At 55.2% G+C, this 26,936-nt stretch overlaps 1 protein-coding gene across 7 annotated transcripts in view; it reads right to left on the bottom strand.

Annotated features, from left to right (window-relative positions):
- The window catches only part of OSBP2 (oxysterol binding protein 2), a 104,552-nt gene that overhangs the window by 12,528 nt on the left and 65,088 nt on the right, over positions 1-26,936 (bottom strand). For 3 of the 7 annotated variants that reach the window (XM_074554488.1, XM_074554486.1, XM_074554490.1), the window contains 5 exons: positions 21,281-21,531; positions 4,682-4,880; positions 2,550-2,682; positions 1,724-1,790; positions 236-403 (listed from right to left, as the gene is read on the bottom strand). In XM_074554488.1, coding sequence (XP_074410589.1) covers positions 236-403; positions 1,724-1,790; positions 2,550-2,682; positions 4,682-4,880; positions 21,281-21,531 — 818 coding nt within the window. The remainder of the gene's footprint in view (positions 1-235; positions 404-1,723; positions 1,791-2,549; positions 2,683-4,681; positions 4,881-21,280; positions 21,532-26,936) is intronic. The other 4 variants (XM_074554489.1, XM_074554485.1, XM_074554484.1 and 1 more) reach the window with 2 other exon arrangements.

Here is a 26,936-nt window from a genome sequence, read left to right as displayed (position 1 = left end):
GGGGGTGAGACTGGATGAGTTTTAAGGTCCCTTCCCACCCAAACCATTCCACAATTCCATGATAAGCATGCAGCACACAATCCAGTCCCTGGTGACAATCTGTCCCTGCCTGGGGCTGCTGTGCCACCACAGCACCAGCAGAACCATCCAGGTACAACCCAAAGCTCTGCACAGCCAAGAGCTGCCCACACCCACCCCCTGTGCCAGCCCTGGTGCCAGGGACACTCAGACTCACGGGCATGGGGATCTTGGAGAGCTCCTTGCCAATGCAGTTCTTCATGATGCTCCAGAGGTTAAGGCTGTAGTTGGGTTTGTCAGGAATTCGAGTCCTTCTCCTCTTCCTTGGCAGGAGATCTTTGCCTGTGGACTCATTGTAGCTGCTTTGATTTGAGCTCTCAAACACCTGTGGAGGCAACAGAAGGAACTCAGGTTTAAACTGGACCCAACCAGACCCAGCAGCTCCCAGGAACAGCAACCACAGCCCAGGAGACACCTGAGGAGCACTGCTGGAAGCCTGTGAAAACAACTAAATTACAAAAGGCTATCACACCACACCACGTCCAAGAAGAAAATGACCAGCTAGCGTGGCAGAGCTCAGAAAATGCAAAAGGCTTCAGTCCTTTAACTCAGAGGCTCAAATCCTCTCCCTAGCTTAACCCAAACTATGGGAATATGATCCCAATGTTACCAGGTAGATTGTGCCTGGGCTGGCCTGACCCTTGCTGCTGGGCCAAAGGTGGCAGCTGTGGTGTTTCACCTCAGAGACACCTTTGGCTGGCTGATGTTGCGGCTGGGCACTGAAACAAACCCAGGCTTGTAGAAACTCAGTTTACCTCAGGTGGAAAGGCTTCAGGCTAGGGTGAGGAGGAAAAGGAGACGGATTCTGTCGGAGGGTTAAAATCCAGAGTTTATTCCATGGTCACAGACATCTGAATCTTGCTAACAGCTCCAACAGAATACCGAGCACATGGTTCTGGCTGAATTTAAGCCCAGGGACAGGGGGAGGGGAAGGGACAGGTGAGGCACCAACCAGGTGGGAGGGGCAGGGTCTCAGGGGATGAGGGACACACTGACAGGCCAATGACCCCAGGCCTGGATTGCATCCTTTGAACGTGACCAACCACACGATGGCCTTGCTGGAATGTTGAGCCCGATTGACAGAACTCACTCAGCAAGGGGGCGAGGGGGAAGGGAGAGAGGTATGGCCACACCTGGGAAGGGACTGGGGAGTAAAACAGGAAACTGCAACACACTGCAACACCATCTACCATGACGAACCACCCTCTCTTAATCAATCTCATCATAGCTGTCTCCTATGCCCTTCCAATCTTAACTGCAGCAGCCTTCCTGACGCTAGTAGAATGCAAAATCCTGAGCTATACAAGGCTGAAAGGGCCCAAACACTGTTGGCCCATTTGGGTTCCTACAATCTCTAGCAGATGGAGTAAAACTATTTATCAAAGAGCCTATTCAACCATCAACATCCTCCCCAATCTTATTCATCACAACCCCAATACCAGCCTTTCTTCTAGTGGAAATATGGGTACAGCTGTCCCCCAACACACTCCTGCTTCCCTCAGGAGGATGTTCAGGATGCTGATACCTGCTGATATCTGTGACTCACAGAGGATCCACCACAGATGGAGGGTCCCTTCACAGCATCCCCTCTGCCCTGGTTCCACCCCAGCAGCAGCACCCTGCCCACCCTGCCCAGCCCACTCACACTGTCCTCCAGGTTCCAGTCCTCGGGGTGGCCCTCGCTGGCCCCGCTCAGGTTGCTGCCCGAACGCCTGTGGGGAGAACAGCAGTGGGAGCACAGGGCAGGGAGCGCCCAGGGCTGTGCAGGACCCCCAGAGCACCTCCTGCACCCCCAGGGCACTGCCAGGAAGGAACTGGGGTGACAGAGGCTGTGCACAGCTGTTAGGAGGGGATTCTAAGGATGGGATGCTCAGGAAGGGATTCTCAGCCACAGCCCTGGGGGCACAGAGGTTCTGCTTTTGTCACCAAGCCCAGTGATGTGACCATGGGTCAGACCACAGGCTCCTCCAGCCCAGGCGTCCATGGAGGAGGAAGAGCAGGTGACAGCAGACAGAGGGCAGGATTTGATGGGATATTGGGAAGAACAAATTCTTCCCTGTGAGGATGGGCAGGCCCTGGCACAGAGTGCACACAGAAGCTGTGACTGCCCATCCCTGGCAGTGCCCAAGGCCAGGCTGAAGGGGCTTGGAGCAACCTGGAATAGTGGAATGTGCCCATGCCCATGCCAGGGGGTGGAATGAGAGGAGCTTTAAGGTTGAGGGACAGAGGACTCAGCTCTCCCACAGCACTGCCTGACACTGCCCTTCCTCACCTGCTTCACTACAACTGGGGGCCACCCTCAGCCTCGCTCCAGGAATGCAGGAGCAGCCGGATGCAGGACAGACCTCTGCACAGAGGCAGGGGAAGTTCTGAAGGACATGGCCTCAGAGTGACCCCGTGGGAGGGGCGCTGAGGGAACACCAGGGCTCTTCCCAGCCCTCCCCACATTCCCGGGCAGGCAGGGGCGGTACCTGTGGTGCTTGGGGTCTGCAGTTACTGTGATAAAAGCTGGTGCGTCCTCCATGGCATCGAAGTACTCCGTCTCCTCATCTTCATCACTGGCCTCTCCTTTGGCAGACTGCACACTCCCTGCTGGCACAGAGGCTTTGAGACAGAGCCTGCTGCAGGATCTGTCCCCAGAGTCCCCCCTGTGTCCCCTCCTCACAGCCTGACCCCCCTGCATCCCGCTCCACACCCCGAGGATGCTGTAGCGATTTCCAGCTCCTCGAGGCCAGAATGTGCCCTGCTCCCCAAGCCAGGCACACAAGGCTGTGCTCGGGAGTACCCCCAAAATGTCCCCAGGCTGCCTGAGGGTGTGGCCATGCCCAACCCCGTCTGGGTGTGGCTCCGCTCCAGCACCGCCCCGTCCGCCGGGAAATCCGGTTTGGATTGAAGCAGGAAAAATAAATCCCGTGTTTGAGGTGATGCTGGAGAGGGTTCCCAGCCCCACATAACCAAACACCAATCCCAAACACCGCTCCCAAACACCATTCCCAAGCAAACACCATTCCCAAACACCAAACAGCAATCCCAAACAGCATTCCCAAACACCATTCCTAAACACCAAACAGCAATCCCAAGCAAACACCATTCCCACACAAACACCATTCCCAAACAAACACCATTCCCAAACACCAATCCCAAACACCATTACCAAACACCAAACACTGCTCCCAAACACCATTCCCAAACAAACACCAATCCCAAACACTGCTCCCAAACACCATTCCCAAACAAACACCATTCCCAAACAACAAACAGCAATCCCAAACAGCAATCCCAAACACCATTCCCAAACATCCTTCTGCTTCAATCCATGGCTGTGGCACCCAAGTCCCGGTGCAGTTTCCCTGCTCCTGCCCCATCCCAGACAGTCCCATTCCCTGCCTCTCTCCCGCTCTCCAGAGGAGCTGTGCCACCATCCCAGGTGAATTTGTGGATTTGTGCCTGTCCCTGCAGCCATGTCCCCCAGCTGCCCCTCAGGACTGTTCCAGCTGCTGGGCCCTCTGAGGACATCCAGCCCCACCATTCCCGACCCATGTCCCCAGGTGTCACATCCACAGAGCTGTTAAATCCCCCCAGGGGTGGCGACACGGCTGAACAACCCTTTCCAAGAATAAATATTCCCCAATATCCAAACTAAACCTCCCCTGAGGGGGAACAAGGGCAGTGCCTGGCACCAACACCCCCCACCTCCAGCAGCCACCGCTCTCTCCCCCGGGTCTGTATTTCCTTTAAAAGTCAGACCCAGCACTTTGAGCAGTGTTTGTGGCTGTAACAAATGCTGCCCTGGGGGAAGGACATTTGGCAGGAATGTGCAAAGCTGTTGGATCTTATTGCAAACGAGCCCTGGCTGTTCCACATCCACCCCACACAGCCAACTCGGCAGTGCCAGGGGACCCTGAGCCTTTTCCCAGTGCCATGGCTGCCCTCCAGCACCCGGAGATGTGCCCACCAGTAAGGGTTAAAGCTCCCAGAACAGCCTGGAATAGCATGAATGAGCTGGGGACACAGCCCTCTCTGCATCTGAATCTTGGGGACATCCACATCCCTGAGCAAGGACGATTAGGAGTAATTATGGTGTAATGGGAACCATTTAGAAAAATACCATGGGGACACAGGGCATTGCCTTGGGCACCCTTCCCATAGCTGGCAGCTCGCTGGGAGCAGCCAGGCAGAATGCCCTGATCCATCCCAGAGGTGTCTGAACAGCTCTGTCCCATCCCAGGGGTCCTGGAACAGCCCTGTCCCATCCCAGGGGTCCCCAGGGAGCTCTGTCTCATCCTGACGGTTCCTGAGTGGAACACCTCAGTTCATCCTGGGAGTGCCTGAGTGGCTCCATCCCATTCCACGGGTCCCTGAGCAGCCCTGTCCCATCCCAGGATCCCCTAACAGCTCTGTCCCATTTCAGGATCCCCTAACAGCCCTGCCCCATCCTGGGGATCCCTGAGCAGCCCTGCCCCATCCCAGGATCCCCTAACAGTCCTGTCCCATCCTGGTCCCCTAACAGCCCTGTCCAATCACAGGAACCCCTAACATCCCTGTCCCATCCTAGGATTCCGTAACATCCCTGTCCCTCCCAGCCCCCCGGGCTGTAGCTCACCCTTGGCGGCGCTGGCGCTGCTGGCAGTGCCCGTGGCCAGCCCGGGTGCCCCTCGGCAGGCTCTCTCCAAGCTGTTGTGCTGCTTGGCTAGCTGCTCGATGGTCTCCTCCAGGCGGATCCGCTGCTCCCGCTCATGCTGCAGCAGCCGCTGCCATTTCCGGCTGTGGCTCTCGGCGAGGTCCAGGAAATCACGGCAGGCCTGCACGGAAGGGACAGCTCAGACAGGGGTGTCCCAGCACAGCCTGGGGTGTCCCAGCACAGCCAGGGGTGTCCCAGCACACAGGGACAGCTCAGCCCAGAGGTGTCACAGCACACCGAGCTGTTGAAGATTGCAATGCAAGTTGTTTTCCATTACCATCTGTATGGCAGATTACCTTTGTCAAGTGGGCAGTTTGCCTTATCTCTCTCTCTGAGTGACCACATTCACACCTCCCTGGGAGGGGACATTGTTGATAACAGCTATTGAATGTCACTGCATGGCTGATAAGAACTACAGCATCCCATTGGGAGATGTGAGCCCAGAGGGAGGAGCCAAGCATTCCTACCCAGATATAATCCAGAGGTTTTCAGACACCAGCACGGCTTCTCCACTGGATTCCCCAGAGGAACAGCAGCTGCCTCTCCTTCCACTGGATCTTCAGAGGAAGAATCCATCCTTCTCTACAGGATCCCTGCTCCAGCAGAACCACCCCTGACACTGCAGGAGGGCTGAGCCACAATTCCAATGGGACTGCCACCAACACCCTGACCCACAGGGTGTCAGGCTGGGTTCTGACTCTGTCACTGTTGTTCTGGTGTACTGCATTGTTTATTTTATCCTTTATTTCTTTTCCTTTTCCCTATTAAAAAAAACTGTTATTTCCTGCTCCCATATTTTTGCCTGAGAGCCCCTTAATTTAAAATTTATAGCAATTCAGAGGGGTGGGGAGGGTTTACATTCTCCATTTCAGGGGAGGCTCCTGCCTTCCTTAGCAGACTCCTGGCTTTCCAAACCAAGACAGGGACAGCTCAGCCAGGGGTGTCCCAGCACACAGGGACTGTGACTGTGTTCACAGGCATCTCAGGATGAGGGAAGAAACGAGGATCTGACTCCATGGTTCAGAAGGCTGATTTATTATTTTATGATATATATTACACTAAAACTATACTAAAAGAATAGAAGAAAGGATTTCATCAGAAGGCTAGCTAAGAATAGAATAGGAAAGAATGACAACAAAGGCTTGTGGCTCAGCTCTGTGTCCGAGCCAGCTGGGCTGTGATTGGCCATTAATTAGAAACAATCAACATGGGCCAATCAAAAATCCACCTGTTGCATTCCACAGCAGCAGATAATCAATGTTCACATTTTGTTCCTGAGGCCTCTCAGCTTCTCAGGACGAAATATCCTAAGGAAAGGATTTTCCATAAAAGATGTCTGCGACAGGGGACAGCTCAGCCAGGGGTGTCACAGCACATGGGGACCCCAACACCCCCTCCTGCTCCTCTCCCAGGAGAGGGCTTTTACCAGCTCCCAGAGCTGTGCTCAATCCCCTTATCCACAGCTCAGCTCTGGCCATCCAAAGCTGAACCATCCCCCAGGAGGCGGCTGCAACAGGGACAGCTGGCCATGGCAGCCTGGCCTGCCACAGCCTGCCCACAGCCTGTCCCTGTCCCTGTCCCCAGCCCACTGTGCTCCTCAGGAGCTCTCACAGCCCTCAGCCAAGCCTAGAGGTCTTGAGCAGCACTTTCATGAGCAAATTCAGCAAATGAGGAGAAGCCAGATGGGACAGTGGTCCCTGGGGTGACAGCCATAGACAGGAGAGGATCACAGAATCATGGAACACTTGGGCTGGAAGGGACCTAAAGATCATCCAGTTCCATGGACAGGGACACCTTCCACTAGCCCAGGCTGCTCCAAGCCCTGTCCAACCTGGCCTAGGACACATCCAGGGATCCAAGGGCAGTCACAGCTGCTCTGGGCTACTCAAGTCAGGAATCAGCTGTCCCCGTGCTCCAGGGAGGCAGAGAGGAAGGATAGCCAGCTCCTCGCCAGAGCTGCACAGCCCAGGACACAGCACAGGGCCTGGCCCCTGCAGCACATCCACCATGGCCAGAACCCCCATTCCCTCCCCAGTGAGCCTGGGGACCCCCCCAGCCATGGGGACCCCGCAGACCCACAGGGCACAGGGCAGGAGGGCTCAGGGAGTGCTCCAAGTGAAGCCTTGCAGTGCACACAGCATCCATCCTGTGCCACCAGGCTGGGACAGCTGGGACACCACAACCCAGGCTGGCAGAACCCCTTGGCACCATCATCCCTCCCAAAGCCCCCCAAGACTGGCACCACCAGCCCAGCTGTGCTGCACTCCCTGCAGGAGCTGTCCGGGGGCAGGGCTGGGACACGGGGACACTGCTGGCTGTCCCACACTGCCACATCCCACACAATGGCCTCACAGCACAGCCAGGCCCTCACAGCTCTATTTTTAGGCTATTTTCTATTTTGGATGAAACCCTGAGTTCCCGTGGCCTCGCTGTTTCCTGTGCCATCAGCGCCACGTGCAGCTGAGCACGCAGGCAGGGCTGCTCCTCCCGCCCCAATCCCTGCCAGATGCAGCACACTGAACTTCTTCTTCTGCTTCAAAGTAGGGAAACAGGATTTTTATGGAAATTCTCCAGGAGCTGGCAGAGACAAGGGAAATTAACTGTGCTTGTGCAATTCCTTGTTAGATCAAGGGAGTCCAATGGATAAATGCTAGCTGAAAAAATCAAACCTATTCAGAGACATCCAGAGAGTTTTGGATGTCTGACAGACTACAACATTCCCAGGGCTTGCTTATTTTCTGTTTCCAGCTATCTGGATTCCACAGATGATTCATCCAGCTCTTGGCTTGGTTACTCAGCACTTGGGCTGCAGGTGGCACCTGAGGATTGAGGTAACTCCTGGTCAAGCAGAAGATTCAGGGCTTCAGTTTCCATGACGTGCTCTGATTTTACCAGGATTTGTCCAAGAAAAGCTCCAGTTCATCAGTTCTTCACCAAACCTTTCCATTGGATAGGAGCAGGATTTGAGACTTATCCAGGGAAAGAAGTTTTTCCTTTAAGGTTTTGCCTGACATACACCTGGAACATGGAGGGATCAGACCCTACATGTGTCCCCTCTCCATCCTTTTGATGCTTTTCCCACTGAAGGCAGGGAGGGCTCAGGGTCCTGTCCCCCCCAAATTCCTGGCTGTGCTTCCATCTCACATGTGTTCAAAACTGGGATCAGCTCTGGGACCCTCCTGACAGGAGAGCCCTGGAGGGGCTGGAGCGTGTCCAGGGCAGGGAACGGAGCTGGGAAGGGGCTGGAGCCCCAGGAGAGGCTGAGGGAGCTGGGCAGGGGCTCAGCCTGGAGCAAAGGAGGCTCAGGGGGCCCTTGTGGCTCTGCACAGCTCCTGCCAGGAGGGGACAGCTGGGGGGTCGGGCTGTGCTCCAGGGAACAGGGACAGGAGCAGAGGGAACGGCCTCAGGCTGGGCCAGGGCAGGGGCAGGGGGGATTTTGGGAACATTTCCTCATGGAAAGGGTGGTCAGGCACTGGCACAGCTGCCCAGGGCAGTGCTGGATCCCCATCCCTGCAGGGATTTAATATCCACGTGGATGTGACACTTGGGGACAGGGGCAGTGGTGGCCTTGGCAGGGGTGGGGAATGGTTGATGCTCTCAGAAGCCACACCAGACCCCACATTGTCTGGGTGATGTTTTCACTTCCTCCTCTGCAAACAACTCAGCTCCTCCCCACCCCAAGATCCTTCTGGGAGCCTCCCATGGCCCAAAGCCCACGGGAACCCTGCCCTGGCCCTTCCCAGTGACACCATCCCGGGCCAGCCACCAGCTCTGTGTGTCCCATGGATGCACGGGGCTAAGAGGATGAAACCAGGGCAAATAATGGGATATGGCCATGACCTTCCCACCCCAGCAAAGCTCATTATCTGCTCCAAAGGTCCAGCTCCACAGGCAGCAGGCACAGAAATGCCCAGTTTGGCACCGAGGGTGGGAACTGCTGCCTGCTCCAGGCTTTAAATCCAGATCACCTGTAATTATCCTGCTACAATTAACCACGGGCTGGAACAGGGAATTAGGGGGAAAGGAGGTAATTATGCAGGAGCCACGGGTAGGCAGGTCTGGGAGCTGGGAGGAGAACTTGCTCAGTACATGATGGGAATCAACATCCTAGTGAAAAACAGCAGGAAACGCCTCGGAATCTCCCATCCCAAAGCTTCAAGGAGGACTCCATGCTGTATCCCAAAGGGAAACCTGCACCACTGGGCTTCATTTACAGCCATATAAAAAATCCAAGTGATGGAGAATGGCTGTCAGCACCGCAGAGTGCGGGGAGGTTTGGGAAGGAGCAGGATGGTCCTCACGAGGCCACAGATCCCACCACGGGCTGTGGAGCTTCCATGGAGCAGGTCAGGACAATGCACAGTCCATGCTGCATCCCACAATGGCATCCACGTGGATTTAGGAGCTGGGATACACACAGGGATTATTCCCTGGTTTTGAAAGGCTCTAGGGGCCCCTCTCTGCAGCCTCCTCCTCTGTAACTCAGACAATGGCTTGATCCAAACCCAGATCAAAGGATCTGTATAACCAAACAAGGACCATGTTTGCTCCTTGGGAGAGAAGTGATGCCAGGGGTGGAGAGGGAGAATATCCTGCAAGAGGGATCTGCCAAACTCAGCCCCCACTGCTGCCACCAGCAGCCAAGCAAATTACAGTGATTAATTTGGGTTTACACCCCCTAGAGCCAGACAGTGCCCAGGTCCACAGGGATGCCCACTGAAGGGGGGAGCACCACCAAACAGGGATCAGGGGATCTTTTCTCAGTCTCTGTCAACTGAGCTCAGTCCTGAGCCAAAACTCATCCCTGTATGGAACAGGGGCTGCAGGGCACTGGGATGAGGAGCTCAGACATGAATATCCCAGCTCATCACTCATTGCCAGCATTAATCCCCTGCCTTGGTGTTCCCAAGGTACAGACAATCCCAGCCACTGAGCAGGAGCAACACCTCACAATCCAGCTTATGAAATTCTCATGGAGAGCTGGCTAAATTTAGTTCCAGCTGAACTTGCTCAGGGCTGTAAGCAAGACCCAGCCACAAACCCACAGAGGCTGCACAGGGACACAGGACAGCAGCAAGGGCTCCTTGAGGAATGCACCCAAAGGAGGGCACAGAGCCCAGGCTGAAGGATGGAAGGGCAGGAAAAGTGACTCCCCAGTGAGCTGTGGGGCTGAGGAGCCGAGGCCATGAAGGTACAACCATTCCCAAAGCTCTCCCAGGATCCACACTCTCTTTTTAAGCAACTCAACTCTCATTATATCTAAATAAAGATGTCAGGCTTGGAGTCCAGCTTGAGGAGTGTTGTGCTGTTGTTCCAGGTAGGAATGCCCTCCCTCCCCAGTGGATTTCCTTACTGCACATGGGGAGAGCTGACACCATGTACAGATTTCTCTGACAGAGGCACTCCCTGTCCTCAGAGCTGCTCTGTAAGAGCAAAGAGGAAGGGCACAGGATGCTGTGCCCATCCCCACATCTTCTCACCCCATCAGGCAACCGGGTTAATCCTCCACAGCATCCAAACTGCTGCCTCCCACTCGCAGAGGGGCAGCAGGTACAGGAGGTGACAGAACACGACCTGGATTTCAAACCCTGAAGTTCCAAAGGCTGTTCTGCCTCAGCATCATCACAGCACAGATGGGGCAGCCAGGCTGACAGGTCACCGGTGACCAGAGAGAAAAGCAAGCTCCATCCCTGTGCAGTCCCTGATCTCAGGGAACCCCAGTGTTCCCTGCAACCATGGGGCAGGAGGGACAGGGGTGGTTTCTCCTCCTCTCCATGGCTGGACAAAGTTGTGGCAGGTCCCAATCCAGCACTGGCCATTGGAACTGTAAATCCCAGCCAAGACAGGGAGGCACAGCCAAAAGAAATGGAAAAATACCATCGAGGCTCCTGCAAATTCCTGGAGGAAGAGGCAAAGTGCCATGGACATCCTGCCGGGAGCAGGAGGCATCAGGAGGCATCGCTTGGTGCCATCAGCTCTGCGGTCCCTCCCTGTGCCCAGCAGCTGCCAAGGGCACATTTAGCACCTTTCACACATTTGTCACGGCAAATATCCCGATTTCACAGCTTGTTGCTGGCTAATGGGAACGTCGTTAACAGCCCCGGGATTATTCATGCAGTGGAGAACAATCACCCGAGGTCACTCGTGTCCTGCCAAGGTGCTGGTGTCACACACCCTCGGGGATCTCGGCTTCCTCAGTGGAGCAAACAGTCAAAATCCGAGGGAAGGAACAAAGAGATGAGGTTAATTAGCTTGAAAGGGTAAATGATCACAGCAAGGCCTGCCAGACTTCATACAATCATGGAATGGCTTGGCTGGAAGGGACCTTAAAGCTCATTTTATCTCATCCCCCTCCCATGGCAGGGACACCTTCCATTGCCCCAGGATGCTCCAAACGCCATCCAGCCTGGCCTTGGGCACTGCCAGGGATCCAGGGTGGGCACCCTGTGCCAGGGCCTGCCCACCCTGCCAGGGAACAATTTCTGGGGTCACCAAATGGTGACAGCCTCTGGGGGCAGCCCCAGCACAGCTGAGCATTCCCAGTTTCCAGCACAACGCTGCTGGATGGTGAGGGAATGGGCTCACACCTGCAATCCCACCTGCCCCAGCATCCCACACAAATCCAACCTTCGGGCAGGAAAAATCCAGCAGGGAAGTGCCTGCTGTTGTGGGACCAACACCTCCTGCTCCTCAAGCATGGGACAAGGAGCACTTCACGGCCCAGGAGTGACAGGAGAGGAGGCAAGTGCCAGATGGGTTCAATCATCTCCTGTTGTTGGGTGAATCACAGAGCAGGAGCCGTCACTGCACTCAGCAGGGACAGAGCTCTGTTCGAGTGCCTGGCAGATAAGTGCTCCCTTCCTTCCTGGAGTCATCAAAACCCTGGGACACAGCTGCTGCTGCTGCTGCTGCACAACAGCCCCCAGGGAAGGGCCTTTGTTTGGCTCTGCACTCAGAGCAGAGAATCAGCATCACGGGGTGGCTGGGAAGGGACCTTGGAGCTCATCTCCTTCCACCCCCTCCAAGGGCAGGGACAGCTGCTCCGAGCCCTGTCCTGTCACACACATCTTTTATGAAGAATCCTTTCCTTAGGATTTTTCCTCCTGAGAAGCTGAGAGGCCTCAGGAACAAAATGTAAACAATGGTTATCTGCTGCTGTAAAATACAAGAAGTAGATCTTTGATTAACCCATGTTTGTTGTTTCTAATTAATGGCCAATCACAGTCAGCTGGCCCAGACTCTCTGTCCAAGCCACAAGCCTTTGTTATAATTTTTTCTTTTTCTATTCCTAGCTAGCCTTCTGATAAACCCCTTTCTTCTATTCTTTTAGTATAGTTTTAATATAATATATATCATAAAATAATAAATCAGCCTTCTGAAACAAGGGGTCAGATCCTCATCTCTTCCCTCACCCTCAGACCCCTGTGAACAGTGACACTGTCCAGCCTTGAACACTTCCAGGGATGGAGCTGAAGCCATTGGGGTTCAGAGGGGTGAGACACAGAGCCACAAACTGCCACTGCACCCACAGAGGGTTAATTTGTCCTTCCTCCCCCAAAAAAACACTCTGAGCAGCAAAGGACAGAGCCAACCTGAATCCCAAATCATCACACATGGTCTGGAGTGTGGGCATCTGCTCCACGACAGCCATGGCACCCACAGCTCTGCTCAGGTGCTGCTCAGCACCACAGCAACCCAGCCTGCTGAAACAACAACAAATCCTCCCAAATCCTTGCAGTGACCCTCAGCCAGCGTCCAGCTGTCTGAAGCGGGATGTGGAAACACCAGGAACTGCTCCTGCCTGGGGCAGGGCTGGTGGGGAGAGCTGGGCTGAGCCTCAGCATGTTGTGACACCCTGTGTTGAGAAACCAAGGTGACATTGCATAAAATGTGAGTTCAACATGGAAAATCATCCTTCTGCATCCAGGGGAAATAGGTGCTACAAAAAAGCACAGACATGGGAAGGATCCTTAGTGACCCAACAGAAAGTGGGAAGACACTGGAGCAGGCTCCAGCCCACCCCTTGATGCCACTGTCAGCAGCTCAGCCAGACCCACAGTGCTTGAACAAGGTGCTCCCAAAATCCCCGAGGGTCCCCATTCCATGTGGCACCTTGTGCCCCAGCAGTGCCTGCTTCTGTCTGGGATTCATGGATTCCCTGGGAGCCAGAGATGTCCATGGTGGAGATGTCCAAGATACAGAAATCTGGGATAGGTGTGTCCAAGATGGAGACATCCCCACTGTGATGGGATCAGATCTTGTCTCCTGGTTGTGAATCTGGGGATTTTCCCACCTTACCACGTTATTTTGGGCCACCTGCTTAAAGGCCAAGGACACACCAGTGTTCCAATCAGATGCACCCTGCCCAGGGGTTCCCAGAGCCAAGCTCATCCCACAGCCCATCCCACAGCCCATCCCACAGCCCATCCCACAGCCCATCCCAAAGCACCAGGGCTGGCCCAGCTGCCAGACCCCGCCTGCAGCACCGCTGTGAGCGCAGTGGAATCCACCCCATGCAATAAGGAGGGGATTAGTGGGAAACAGTGGCAAATCCACGGGCTGGCTGTGCTAAGAGCCTCTAATCCCAACCCCACGGAGCTCCGTGGAGGAGGAATCAGGGACCGATCCCGAGTCAGCGGCACCCGGCAGGAGAGGAGGGCATGGTCGGGGTGGCTCTGGGAAAGGGAACAGCCAGGGCTGCCCACAGGTTACAGCCTGGAGCTGTGCCACAGGAAGGATCTGAGTCTGGTTCCTGGTGGGAAAACAACTGAGGAATTTGCTGGATACTCCAGGGTGCTGACCCTTCCACCCCAAAGCCCACTGAGCAGCACCTCTGGCAATGCCAGAGGGTGCCAAGGGCACTCTGGGACCAGTGCAGAAAATATTCTGGGAGCTGAGACTGTGCTGGGACGTCCTGCTGCAGAGTGGCCATACCAGAACTGTATCCCTGCAGAGCTTCCCTGCTCTCCTCCAGCCATGAAAATCCTCAGCTTGTCCTGGTGCTCTCACTTGTCCCAAAAATCCTGTCTGGGAAGCTCCCAGCACTGGCTCTGTCCCTGCAGGGAGGTACCTCCAGGTGGCTGATGCACATTCCTTGCTCTCCTTGCCTTGCCCAAGCCCCCAGACCCCCTCAGCAGTGGGGGACCCTCCCAGAGTCTGCACCCCCATTCCAGGCCCCTGGATCCCCGGTGCTGGTGTGCCCAGAGAGCTCTGTCCTGCCGATGGCTCCCAGGATGGCAGATTTCCTGAGGCTCTGGCTGGCTGCTTTGCTCATCCCTGATGGAGCAGATCCCAGGCTGGAGGAGCATCTGTCCAAGCGCTCGGCAGCAGGAGCAGCTGGCACTGCCCGCGGGCAGCTCCGGCCCCGCGATCTGCAGGAGCTGCCTCGGATTGTCCCTCCCATTCAGCCTCATGCAAACCCCCCCACGGTGTGAGAGGGGCTACAGCAGCAGCAGCAGCGCCCCACAACCCCCTCATCTCCTGGGTAAATCCACAGGAGAGCAGAGGGGCCATTCCAGAGCCTTTTCCTTCCACACACGCTGGGGGAAGGAGCTGGAGGGAAGCATCTCAGGGCAGCAGCCCAGGGAAGAGGCAAACACAACCCTTGTGGGATTCACCCAGCAATGCTCTGATATTTGCCCTCCCCAGGGCCCATCCTGCCCAGCCTCCAGCAGGGATGGGGATCCCAGGAGGATCCCTGGGCACAGTAAATGCAGAGGTGAGCCTGGCTGGGCTGGCTCCTTGCTCAGCAGAGCTGCTGCTCAAGCCCAGGCACTGCTGACAGTGCAGGGCCGTGCTGGGCCCACCAACACAGCCCTGCTGACCCAGCAGCACGGCACAAACACTCCCAGCTCTCCTCAGTCATCCCTCTCAGCCAAAAACATCCAGGAGGGAGGAGCTGCAAGAGGTACCCTCAGGTGTGGGGACAGATTCATCCTCCCTCTTCTTGCACGAGGTACTGAGGGGAGCCCCAGGACAGACTGAAATCTCCTGAGGGGTCAGATGGACAGAAGGAGGAGGAGGAAGAGAGAGAAGAGGGGGAAGAAAGGTGAAAACCCCTGCAGCAGGGTGAGCAGGAGCACCACTGAAATCCCTGGGCAGCACAGAGGCCCCACAGCCACATGAGGGCTGAGTACCCACATGTCTGATAAAATCCAGTTGGAAGCACTCAGGGAACGATGATGAGGAGGGAGTGGGAGGAAGGCACTGCCTGTCTGAACAGATCTGATCAGAGATACCCTCACACCTCTACATTCAAATGCATCACAGGATGCTCTGAGCAAGGTGCAGGAGCTCCAAGAACAGGGGCCAGGCTCCACATCTCCCCATTTCCACATCTTCCCATCTCATTTCCCCATCTCCCCATCTTTCCATCTCCCCATCTCCCCATCTTTTCATCTCCCCATTTCCACATCTCCCCATCCCCCTGTTTCCACTCCCCCAGCCCCCCTGAGGCAGGGACAGACCCTGGGTGCCACTGTCACCTCCCATTCTCCCCCAGTAAGAGCAAAGCACCCACCAGTTGTTTCCTGCGAGCGCCTCCACAGCAGGAGCACGCAGGGCACCCGGAGCCCTGGCTGCAGCCCTCTCCTCCGAGGGGATTAGGGCTGGGTTAGGGATTTAATCCCCCTGCCGGGGCTTTTCTGGGTCGGTGACATGGTTTGCGAGGCGCTGATTAGTGCGCGTCGTTAGCGCAGCGCGGATAATTAACACAGCCGGTGCCACATGCCAGCACAGCTCCTGCGCCATCCCCCTGCCAGGGGCACACACAAACCCCCTGAGGGGTCTGCTGGGGCTCTGGGCACCAGAGCAGCTGCCTGGGGTCACAGAGGGAATCCCTGCCCTGAAGCAGCAAATCCAGGGGTTAAAGATGGAGTTTTCTCGCTGCAGCGCTGGAATTAACCCCTGAATGCACAGGTCCAGCCCACTGGCTGTACTGGGATGAACTGGGATAAACATCCATTCATCCACAGGAGCCTGCTGGTGCCTCCCTGCTGCCCAGATGGAGGATGTCAGGTCCATCATCCTGCCTGTGCCATGATGGGCTTGGGGACCCCAAGGGACAGACCAAATGTCCATGCAGAGCAGGAAGCAGTTCCAGCACAGGGACGTGCCCAAAGTAGGAACCAACAGCATCAGCCCGGCCCCAGGGGCACTCCAAAGAGGTGATCCCAGGTCACTCTGCTGCCTCCCAGCTCTGAGCAGCTTTCCAAGCAGGCACAGACTCACTCACAGGGTGTATCCATCATTTACCACTGCATAAACCAGGAGTCACACACGGGGCTGGAGGCTGTGCTGGGCAGCCTGGGCTGCTCAGAGCAGGGCTCAGCACTGCCTGAGTTAATATGGAAACAGTGTGGGGAGTATGGATCGGTCACAGCAGCATTCCATGGGGCAGAGGGGGCTCTGTGCTGCACAGGGAAGCTGGAGGCAGAGGAGGAACTCTGGGGAAGCACATCTTGTGCCCAGGCAGCTCATTCCATCCCAGGCACCCAAAGGGCTCCAAACAAACCAACCCCACCAGGCAGATGCCCCTCAGAGTCTCCAGGAGTCCAGTGGGGCTGCAGGGAGAGGCCAGAGGCTCCCTGAGCAACTGGCACACGACACAGGGACACCCCAAAAGTGCTGCTGAGCCAAAGCACAGCCTGGAGGGATCCACAGGGAGAAATCCTGCTGGGACTGCAGGGTGCAGCCTCTGGGATGCTGCTGGCTGTCCTGGATGGACTTAAACTGATAGCCTGGGGACCCTTTCCTGGAGGAGAGGCAGCACATGCTGTTGTTCACCTCACTCTGGCTGCAGCTCCGTGTTTGACACTCCTGGAAGCCCCCCTGGCAGGCCTGAAGGATGGAGGCTGCTCTGTGCTGATGCCTCAGGTGCTGCTGCTCCCAGGTTCACTCCCATGGGAAAGGAAAAGCAGGGTGGGAAATGAGCCTGCCTCCAAGAGGGTGCTGGCATCCCTGCAGGACAGGCTGGGGTGGCCAGCAGTGCCTTTCGAGGGCAGGTGAGTCCTTCGTCCCTGGGACTGCCTGCTCCAGGGGGTCCATTCTCTCCAAATCCTGCTGGAGCAGCATCTCCCACCCAGCACCAAATCCTGATGGAGCAGCACCTCCCACCCAGCACTGCACCCCTGCTCCTCTCACCCTCCCTTGTCTGAGCTGCACTGGCCTGGCAGAGCCTTCCTGCACCCCTGCTCCTTCGAAACATCAAGGGAAAACACAAACTAAGCCAGGAATGACACAGGCATCCCTCCTGCCCTGCTGCTCCCCACACTCCTGTTCCTTGAGGAAGCACAAAGCTCCGCCGTAGCATCCCCATTCCCATTAAAAACCTATTTCCATCACCACCCACAGCCCTGTGAGCTCTTCCTGACGCCCAAACTGGCTTCCTCAGTGCATCCACACATCCCTCCTGCCTGCTGTCTCCTGCTGAGTGATGAGACAGAGCTTTCCCCACTCCTGGATGAGTGTACACAACTCAGCTCACTGCTCCGGATCCTCTGGGGCTCTCATCCCGGTGATTTGTTGCTTCTTATTTTCACACACCTCCCACTCCTCCCCCGTGGCAGATTGTGCAGATTGTGCTCTGGCTCTCTGTGCCTGCTGCCCAGCCCTGCTGACACCAGGCTCCTGCACCCCTGGACTCTGCCTGGTGGGATTCCAGCAGAGAGCAGAGCCAACAGGAGCCTCACAGAGCTCTGGGCTTCAGTTTAAGCCCTGCAACAGCCAGCCTGAAACCCAGCACGTCTGAAATCCTCACCTGTACCACAGCAGCCCAGCACATCCCACTGTGCCTCTGCCCAAACCCTTCCCCATCACTGCCAGCACCACCTGGCCAGGTGATGCTCCCCACCTCTGGAGAGGAGCACCCGGTGCTGGCTGTGGCAGCCCCCAGAGCACAGAGGGAAGGTCACCTTCTCAGCAAAGCTCTTGCATTTCCATCTCTATTTATTTATTTCCTGTGCTCACTGCGCTCCCCGCGGCTCCGGGGCCATTTACATAATCGGATCAGAGGCAGCTGCACAGGAACTGCACGCGCCGGCCCCGAGCTGCCAGCCCTTCTTCCCAGGAGCACCTGCCCCTCCCTGCAGCACCCATTCCTGACCTGGAGCACCCATTCCTTCACTGGAACACCCATTCCTTCCCTGGAGCACCTATCCCTTCTTCGCAGGAGCACCCTTCCCTTCCCTGGAGCACCCAATCCTTCACAAGAGCATTCAGCCCTTCCTCAGATTGTCCAGACCTTCTTTCCTGGAGCATCTTTCTTTTTCCTGAAGCACCCCTTCCTTCCCTGGAGCATCCATCGCTTCCCTCAAGCATCCATCCCTTCCCCAGAGCTCTCAGCCCTTCTTCCCAGGTGCACCTTTCCCTTCCCTGGAGCACCCATTCCTTCACAGAAGCATCCAGCCCTTCCTCAGATTGCCCAGCCTTCTTCCCTGGAGCACTCTTCTTATTCCTGGAGCACCCCTTCCTTCCCAGAAGCACCCACTCCTTCACTGGAGCATCCATCCCTTCCCAGAGTACCTATCCCTTCTTCCCAGGAGAACCCATCCCTTCCCTACTGCACTCATCCTTTCTTCCCCTAGCACCCCTCCCTTCCCCAGAGCACCCATCCCTTCTCCCCAGAGGCACCCATTCCCTCCCTGGAGCATCCATCCCTTCCCCACAGCACCCATCCCTTCTCTCCAGGAGCTCCCACCCCTTCTGCTCACAGCCACAGCACCAAAGCTCTCAGATCCAGAGCAGATCCATGGGGTTTGGTGCTGCTGCTCTGGACACAGAGCATCCACGTGCCAGCACCAGCCCAGTGCTGAGGCTGGGATCTCTCCAGGAAAAGCCTGGCAGGGAAGGACACTTTAACTTCTCCTGCAGGGAGCTCCTGGCCTGGCAAAAGCACCCTGGGCTGCCATGGGAGATGTGCTCGGGGATGGAGGTCGGATGAGCACGGTGTAGTTTCACCAGAAAGCTCCCCATGCTTCCCTGGAGCGATGTTTCATGTTCTACACAGAAGATTTTGGGACTTTTGTATTGCCAGAGTTCCCCCACCCCCCATGAGAGGCTGCTGGCAGCTCCAGAAGGCATCAGCCCATCCAAAAGGAGAAATCAAGGCACAGAAAGGGATCCATGCTGGGAAAGGTGACACTGTGGCTGGGAGCCACCAGTCCCTGTGACGGGGGTCAGGCTGGTCCCCTCCTCACTGCTTGTCCCTCTCCTGCCTTTCCAAGCCAGCCCCTCAAAGCGTCCCCCTGGCCACAGCTCTGTCACCTCCTCCCAAAACACCCAGCTCAGGAGGGCTATGGAGAGCCACAGCCTCCTCCTGGAGCTGGCCTTGCTCCCACCTGTCACAGACATCTTTGTGTGAAAACCCTTTCTTAGGAATTTTTCTCTTCTAAGAAGCTGAGTCTTCAGAAACAAAATGTAAACAATGGTTATCTGCTGCTGTGGAATGCAACAGATAGATCTGTGATTGGTCTCGTGTGGATGTTTGAAATTAGTGACCACTCACGGCAGAGCTGGCTCTCCCTGTCTGAGCTACAGACTTTTGTTTTCATTCTTTTCTTTTTCTTTCTATTCTTAGCTGAGCTAGCCTTCTGAGATGAAACTTTTCTTTTTATTCTATTAGTATAGTTATAATGTAATATATATGTCATAAAATAATAAATGAAGCCTTCTGAAATATGGAGTCAAATCCTCATTTCTTCCCTCATCCTGACAACCCCTGTGACCACTGTCACACCCACCCTGCTCCCTCCAGCCCTGCCCCTCCCAGGGAAAGGTCTGTCCCTGGGGCATCCCCCCAGGATGCCCATCCAGAGCTGAAGCACCAAGGGATGCTCTGAGAATGTGCCCTGCCACCCCCAAGCCCCTCTTACCTGCTTGGGATTTTGGATGAGCCCTGCTCCTGCTGTTTTATCCCAGCACAATGCTTTGTGTGGAATTTCCCACCCTCCAGACAGCCTTGCTCAAGCTTTTATCACGTTGCAAACACCACAACCTCCTCCTCCTCCTCCTTTTCCTCCTCCTCTCTGGGCTGGACACAGCAAATACTGCTCTGCTCATCCCTTCCCAAAGGCTGCTGGAGAATCCTCTCTCTGGCAATTCCCTGCCCACCTCCCATTGCTGCTCTGCCTCCTGACAGCAAACCTGGGCAGCACCAAGGGTCTGCTGGCACCTCCCACCACGCTGCCAGCCCCATTCCCGAAACTTGGACAAACTCTCCGTGGGGAAAGTGCTGCACAAGCCTCCCCAAACTGCTCTGAAACACAAAAGAGAACTCAGGAAGCCCTTTCCCCCTGTGGTTACAGAATCCTAGCAGTGGGAATGGGGAGGATGCTGAGCCCATGGGGCTCTCAGTACCCTCCAGCTCCTGCTGGGAATTACTGTTATTCTTTAAAGCCCACATCAAACAGCACCCAACCTCCTTCTGCTCAGGGCTGGGACAGCACAGCGACAGCACTGCTCCATTCACAACTCCCTAAGCTCTGCCTTCATCCATTATTCCAGCCCGGTGAAGCTCTGGGACTGCTTTATTTTAATTTTCTTTAAATATTTTATTCAGTTTTGCTCTCTCTCACAGCTCCCTGGGGTAAACCAGGCTCCCCAGGAAGGGCTGTCTCACTGCCATGGAGGTAAAACCACACTCCAAACACGAGCTGTCTCCAAAAAGCACCAAAGCACCGTGAGGCTGCACAAGGCAGGAGCAGGGGCGGTGCCAGCACCATTCCCTGACCTCTGAAACCCGGCTGGGAGAGCAGAGCCAGCACGAGACCTCGAGGGGTTAAATCCCACAGAGACCCCGAGGGGTTAAATCCCACAGAGACCCCGAGGGGTTAAATCCAACAGAGACCCCAAGGGGGTTAAATCCAACAGAGACCTTGAGGGGGTTAAATCTCACAGAGACCTTGAGGGAGTTAAATCCAACAGAGACCCTGAGGGGTTAAATCCTATAGAGACTCGAGGGGGTCAAATCCCACAGAGACCTGAGGGGTTAAATCCCATAGAGACCCCAAGGGGTTAATCCCACAGAGACCCTGAGGGGTCAAATCCCGAAGAGACCCCAACAGGGTCAAATCCCACAGAGATCTCGAGGGGTTAAATCCCACAGAGACCCTGAGGGAGTGAAATCCCACAGCCATGTGGGACTCCAGCAGCTTCATGGAAGCAAAGAGGATGTGAGGGATGTGGGATGTGGGATGTGGGCCTCAAGCTGCAGCGGGCAGTGGGCTCTGGAGTGCTGTGCCAGGCAGGATTCCACCCAGGGAGCAGGAGAAAGCCCCTCAGCACTGCCAACACCCCCATGTCCCAGCTTTCCAGCAATGCTCCATGGGGCAGGCTGGAAGGACGCAGCATACCTGTGTCTCAGTGGGGTCCACACCCGTGCCCTCTTCCCAGCTGCATCTTCCCAACTTCCCATGCCCTCACCGCGGTAACACGAGCCAAAGCACAGGGAGCAAACAGGGAGGGAGGGCAGGAGGATGGAGGAGGAGGAGGAGGAGGAGGAGGGGCAGAGCAGCACTCACTCACGTTGATCATAGCATTGGAGGTGATGCGGAAGAGCGTGGCGCGCTCGTTCACCGCCTTGATCTTCTCGCCGCTGTCGGCCGGCAGGCGCAGGTTCTCCAGCTCGCTGAGCGAGCGCTGCAGGGCCGCGCCGTGCTTGGCGATCAGCTCGTTGCAGGTGCTCAGGTCCTCCAGCTTACTCGACAGCGTCTTCAGGGGGCCGTGCAGCTCGCTCTTGTCTGACTGCGAGGCGGGCTCCTCGTCACCCGAGTCATCTGCACGGGGAGGGATGGGGAGAAAGAACAGCGTTTCCATGGCTACCCCCGGCCGCTGAGCCCGGCAGCGCCGCGGGCACGGACCGGGGACAGGGACAGGGACAGGGAGCAGGGACAGGGAGCAGGGACAAGGGACAGGGAGCAGGGAGCAGGGACGGGGAGCAGGGACAGGGACAAGGGAGCAGGGACAGGGAGCAGGGAGCAGGGACAGAGAGCAGGGAGCAGGGACAGGGACAGGGACAAGGGAGCAGGGACAAGGGAGCAGGGACAGGGAGCAGGGAGCAGGGACAAGGGACAAGGGAGAAGGGACTGGGAGAAGGGACAGAGAGCAGGGACAGGGACCAGGGACCTCCCTGCCAGCGCCAGGCTGGGGGTCGTGGCCACCAAATCCCCCCGAGCACAGTGTGGTGGGAGTGGCACCCAGAGCCTGAGCTGCCGCTGTCACCCAGATCGGGTTCAAGGATGGGTGCTGGTGAAGCAGAGCAGAATTTTTTCAGGGTAGAAATCCATTTTGATTTAGGTGAAGTGTACATTTTTGAGTTGAGTCTGTGGTTGGAAAACATAGCTATTTAGCCTGACTGCAAAGCCTAGGCTCAGAGAAACTGCTTCAGTGAAGGACAGAGATAAGGGGGGGGGGGAGACAGAGGGTGATAGAGACAGAGACTGCAGTGAGAGCAGTCAGAATTCCTGACCTAGGAATTCTTTCTGATAAAGAAGAACTAGCAGCAAATGTCACGCGAAATTTATAAAAATGAATATGTATGAACCTATTGTGAAATTGTATGCATATGTATCTGAGAGGGGGATTAAAAGGGACCTGAAGCTCCCAGAAGTACACACGTCATTTTAGGGGAATGATTCCCACATGTGCCCAGTGCTGTAATAAACATATATACAATAAACACACCGGCTTTACGACTTTCACAAAAGTTGTGGAGTTTTGATTCTGGGGTGGCACCGGCGGTGCCACACACCAAACCTGCCCTTCCCAGCCTCACTGGGATTGATCCACCATGCACTGGGGGCTCTGCCAGCTCTGCCTGGGGCAGGGTGAACAGTGTCACCTGAGAGAAGGTCACAGAGACACCAAGGAAAGTGACACTTCACCCAAAACTACCACCAGGTCTTCAGAGGGCAGAAAACTCCACGATCAGCACCTCAGCTACAGCAAAAAATTCCTGCAACTCCAGAACACTTCAAAGCAGGAAACTAACCCAAATCCACTCCCTGGGGGTAACACAGCATTTCTGATCACACCACAGCTCCCTCAGGAGCAGTGATCGGCCCCAAAAGGCAGAAGCACCCAAAGCAAACACAAAGAGAGAGAAGCAGGTCCTGGGCAGGGGCTGTGCCCCATCCTTATGCTCTGAAATTCAACTGAGGGTTTTCCAGGTGCCCCCAAAACCCACTGAGGCAGCAGAGCAGGGAGCTGCTCCTGTATGTCCCCTCCCTCAATCTTCTGTTTCTGGATTTCAGAGAGATGGGCACCAGCAAAACCTGGCAGCTGCTCTGCCAGGTCTGGGGGCACTGGGGGAGTGAGAACATTCCCCAAACAATCCAGGGGGAATTTGAGGAGGGAGAACATTCCCCAAACAATCCAGGGGATCTGAGGAGTGAGAACATTCTCCAAACAACCCAGGCACAGAGCTCAGGGAAGGCTCTGGTGTAGCAGGGAGCAGCACATTCCCTCTCAGGCTGTGAGGGAAGAAGGAAACCCGTGATTCCCTGGCAGGTGGGTGTTTGGCTGCTATTCCTGGCTCATTGATGGAGCTCTGCAAATGCTGTGGGGACTGGGAGAGGTGCTCAGGCACTGCTCAGACTGAATCCACAGTAAGGAAAGCAGAGGATGAGCACTCTTTGACAGTAAGGATCTGGATAAAAGTGACAGGAACATCGGCCTGCAGTGGCAGCAGGAGCAGAGCACAGCACAGGGTTACAGCAGGCTCGTGGGGAACCTCCCCAGATGTGATGGGACAGGAGCACTGATCCTCCACAGCAGGGCCAACCTCACTGCACAAGGACGAAGGGAGAAATCCAAGGGAAACAGGGCATGGAGCAAACCCCAGGTGGCTCCATGAAGCACCAGGACAGCATCTCCCAGTGTCACCACCCGGTCCCTCTGCAGCCCAGCTGACAAACAGGAGCAGAGCTGCTGGAGCCAGAGAGGAAGCAGCCAGCAAGGAGAATCAGACACGCAGGGGAAAGCAGCTGAGAGCTCCCCAGGGGAGGTGAGTGCCAGCTGAGGGGCTGGGAGCTGGGCAGGGACAGGAGCAGAGGTTTGAAAACACATCCAGTATCAGGGAAGCCTCCAGAACAGCTGGCAGGGAAACAGGAACAGGAACAGAAACAGACAGGATTCCAAGGACTGGTGTTGGGAAGGATGAAAGTTTGACAAGAAATTCTCTCAGATATGTGTGCTTAGCAGAAAGATTTGTAAATGTAGAGTCTGATGAAGGAATAGAGATGGAAGCAAGTTTTGATATAGAAGAAAAGAATTGCTGAGCCAGTCTTACTGGCTAACCAAGGAGGCAAAGGGTGTGCTAGTTAGAAGGGTTTTTTATGGCTTAGAGCAAAGGATAAACCCACCCCAAACAAGATGATGTTTTTATCAAGCAGAAAGAGAGCACAGGCAAACAAGGCAGCAAAGCTGCAAGTAGAAAAAAGGTCTCAGAATTTTCCACTGCAACAAAACTGAAAAACAACTTCTAGCTTAAACTGTAATGTACTGCCTTTTAGTGACTGGAGAACAGTACCATGAATATGGTAATTACAGTAGTTATGACAGGCTATAGGTAAAAGTTAAGGTATAGATTGGTTCTGCTGTATGAAGATGCTCAGCAAAGAAAAGTAAATAGAGCAAAGAAAAGTAAATAATGCAATATAACCTAAACTAAGGGTCTCCAGGCCTGCCTGCAGCTGGAGCTGACAGCTGTGGGCACAGCTCTGTCACCCACCACCCGGGGCTGCTGTGACATCTTGGATGGAATAAACTGCATTTTGGATACAATAAACTGCATTTTGGATACAATAAACTGCATTTTGGAAAGCTGCTTGGAGTCCTGTATCCCTCATTATGGCTCTTACACCCAGGCAGGTGCACAGAGGCACCACAGCAATGGCACAGGCTCACACCACAGGCCAACTCCGAAAGATCTGGCAAGAAAACTGAAGCCACTTTTCTACCAGTAAAGAAAATAACCAAAACCTCCTCCAAGTCCATCTTCTGATACAAAAGTTTCAAGCATTCCTATGGTGCCTTCCACACTGTGGCACACGATGGGTCTCCAGTAGGGTGGGCACATTCCCTGGGCCTGGATATTGTCACTGCACCTGTCCTGACCATTTGGAATGCTCTGTCCAGTGCTTCCAAGGCCAGAGCATTCCAAACCCCAGACACTCACTGGGAGGGGGGCACCAGGCTGCTCCTGCTGCTCTGAGCTGTCCCTGGGCGTCCCAGGGCACTCTCAGGCCTCCTGCACACCTCTCTCTGCTCTTCCCTCAGCATCCTGTGCAGGCTGTGCCAGCTGCCTGCCCTCCAGGCAGCAGAACCTCTGTCCACAGCTCTGGGATCTGATCACTAGCCAGGCTGCGCTTTAACAGCCAATTTATAACAAAGTCCCATGTTTTATAAAGCTCCCAGGAGCAGAAGCCAACCCAAACCCTTGGCTCAGCTGTCACTGCCAATAGGAGGCTGAACATGGCAAAACTCACCTGTGAGGGACTCCAGGGGACAATCCAAATGTCCCAATTTTCTTTTTAGGAAAAATACCAAAAATAAATCACAAAGACAATTTTATCTGCTTACAAGTACTGCAAAAACTGTGCCAAGCAAGAGAAAGTTCCTCTCTGCCTATCTCCAGTCCCTTTAGTTTTCCCCCATCCTGCCTTACACAAAATGCTGCCCCAAAGCCCTGGGCCCATGGGCTGTCAGTGCCCGGGTGCAATCCCAGATCACAGCCTGGGATTTTCCACAGAATCACAGAATGCCCTGAGCTGGGAAGGACCCACAAGGATCACCCAGACCCCCACAACCCCCCCAACAACCCTGGCAGTGCTGCCCAAAGGCTCCTGGAGCTCTGGCAGCCTCGGGGCCGTGCCCATTCCCTGGGCAGTGCCAGCACAGGGATGGCAGAGCAGGGACAGGGATGGGCTCTGCACTCTGCCAGGACATTATTTCCTGCCCATTGACCGAGGCTCTGGGAACAGTCCCTGCCCGAGTGCTCAGCTTGAGGCAGGAACACAGCGTGGCCCAATTTCTCAGCGCTGTGCAGAATTATATAAATGCCTCAAAGCCCAGGAAAAGAGGGAAGGAACCTGGGTCAGCCCAGTGACTGCTGTTCATTCCAGCTGAGCTGGCTGAGCTGAACATCCCTCCCCAGCTCCTGCTGCCCCAGAGCTGCTGCTGTGGGATGCTGGAATGCTGGAATGCAGCAGGACACCTCCAACCATAGAACCATGGAATGGTTTGGGTTGGGACTTTGAAGCTCACCTCCTTCCATCTTCTTGATATGGTCAGGGACACCTTCCACTGGAGCAGGAACCAATTAATTTTATTTATATTTATATATATATAATTATAATTATATATATCTATATATATATAAATTAAATATATATAAAATAAAGAATTATATATTATATATATATAATTTTTATATATTATTATATATAGATATATATATATCTCAAGTGACATAATTTCTTGCAATTAAATCAAAGCATGGGAAGAGGGAAATCCAATCTCACAGCTACAGTCAAATAAATCAGAGCAGCTGAAAGCAGGAATGATCACACAGAGCACCCAAACCTCCTCACTGCCATTCCCAAGGTGGAGCTCTGGCTCTGAAGGTGCTTCCATCTTTCTCCTGGGAGCTCCCAGCAAAGCTGACCAAATCCCAAGCCCACAGAAACATGAATGCTTCTGTCTCCTGCAGCAAGCAGCAGCCTCTCAGATCTGCACCAGCTTTGGAGCTGCACCCCCAGATCCCAGTGGAGGAGCCCTGCTCCCATCAGACCATCCCCAGCATCCCCAGCATCCCCAGCAGCTCTCCAACATCCCCAGCATCCCCAGCGTCCCCAGCAGCTCCAGCATCCCCCCAGCTGTACAGCAGGACAAACTGCCACAGGAATGCTGTGACACAGGACAGGACAGGGCTCTGGGGTACCCTCACTTCCCCCTCAGGGCTGTTCTCAGGGAAGCTGCTCTGAACCACAGGATCATTTAGGAAAAGACCTCCAAGACCAGCATGTCCAACCTGTGACCAACCCTTGCCCATGACACACCAAATCCTGTAGTTACAGCTGGAGATTATCACCAAGGGCTGGAGGAGAGAGCTGCACAAATATTTCAATATTTCTCCTATTGCTGACGAAGAAGGATTCACTGAGGCAGAAAGGTGGAAGAG

This window comes from Zonotrichia albicollis, chromosome 18 (assembly GCF_047830755.1).
Source record: "Zonotrichia albicollis isolate bZonAlb1 chromosome 18, bZonAlb1.hap1, whole genome shotgun sequence".
NCBI lineage: Eukaryota > Metazoa > Chordata > Aves > Passeriformes > Passerellidae > Zonotrichia > Zonotrichia albicollis.
This window is presented reverse-complemented; position numbering and strand designations above follow the sequence as displayed.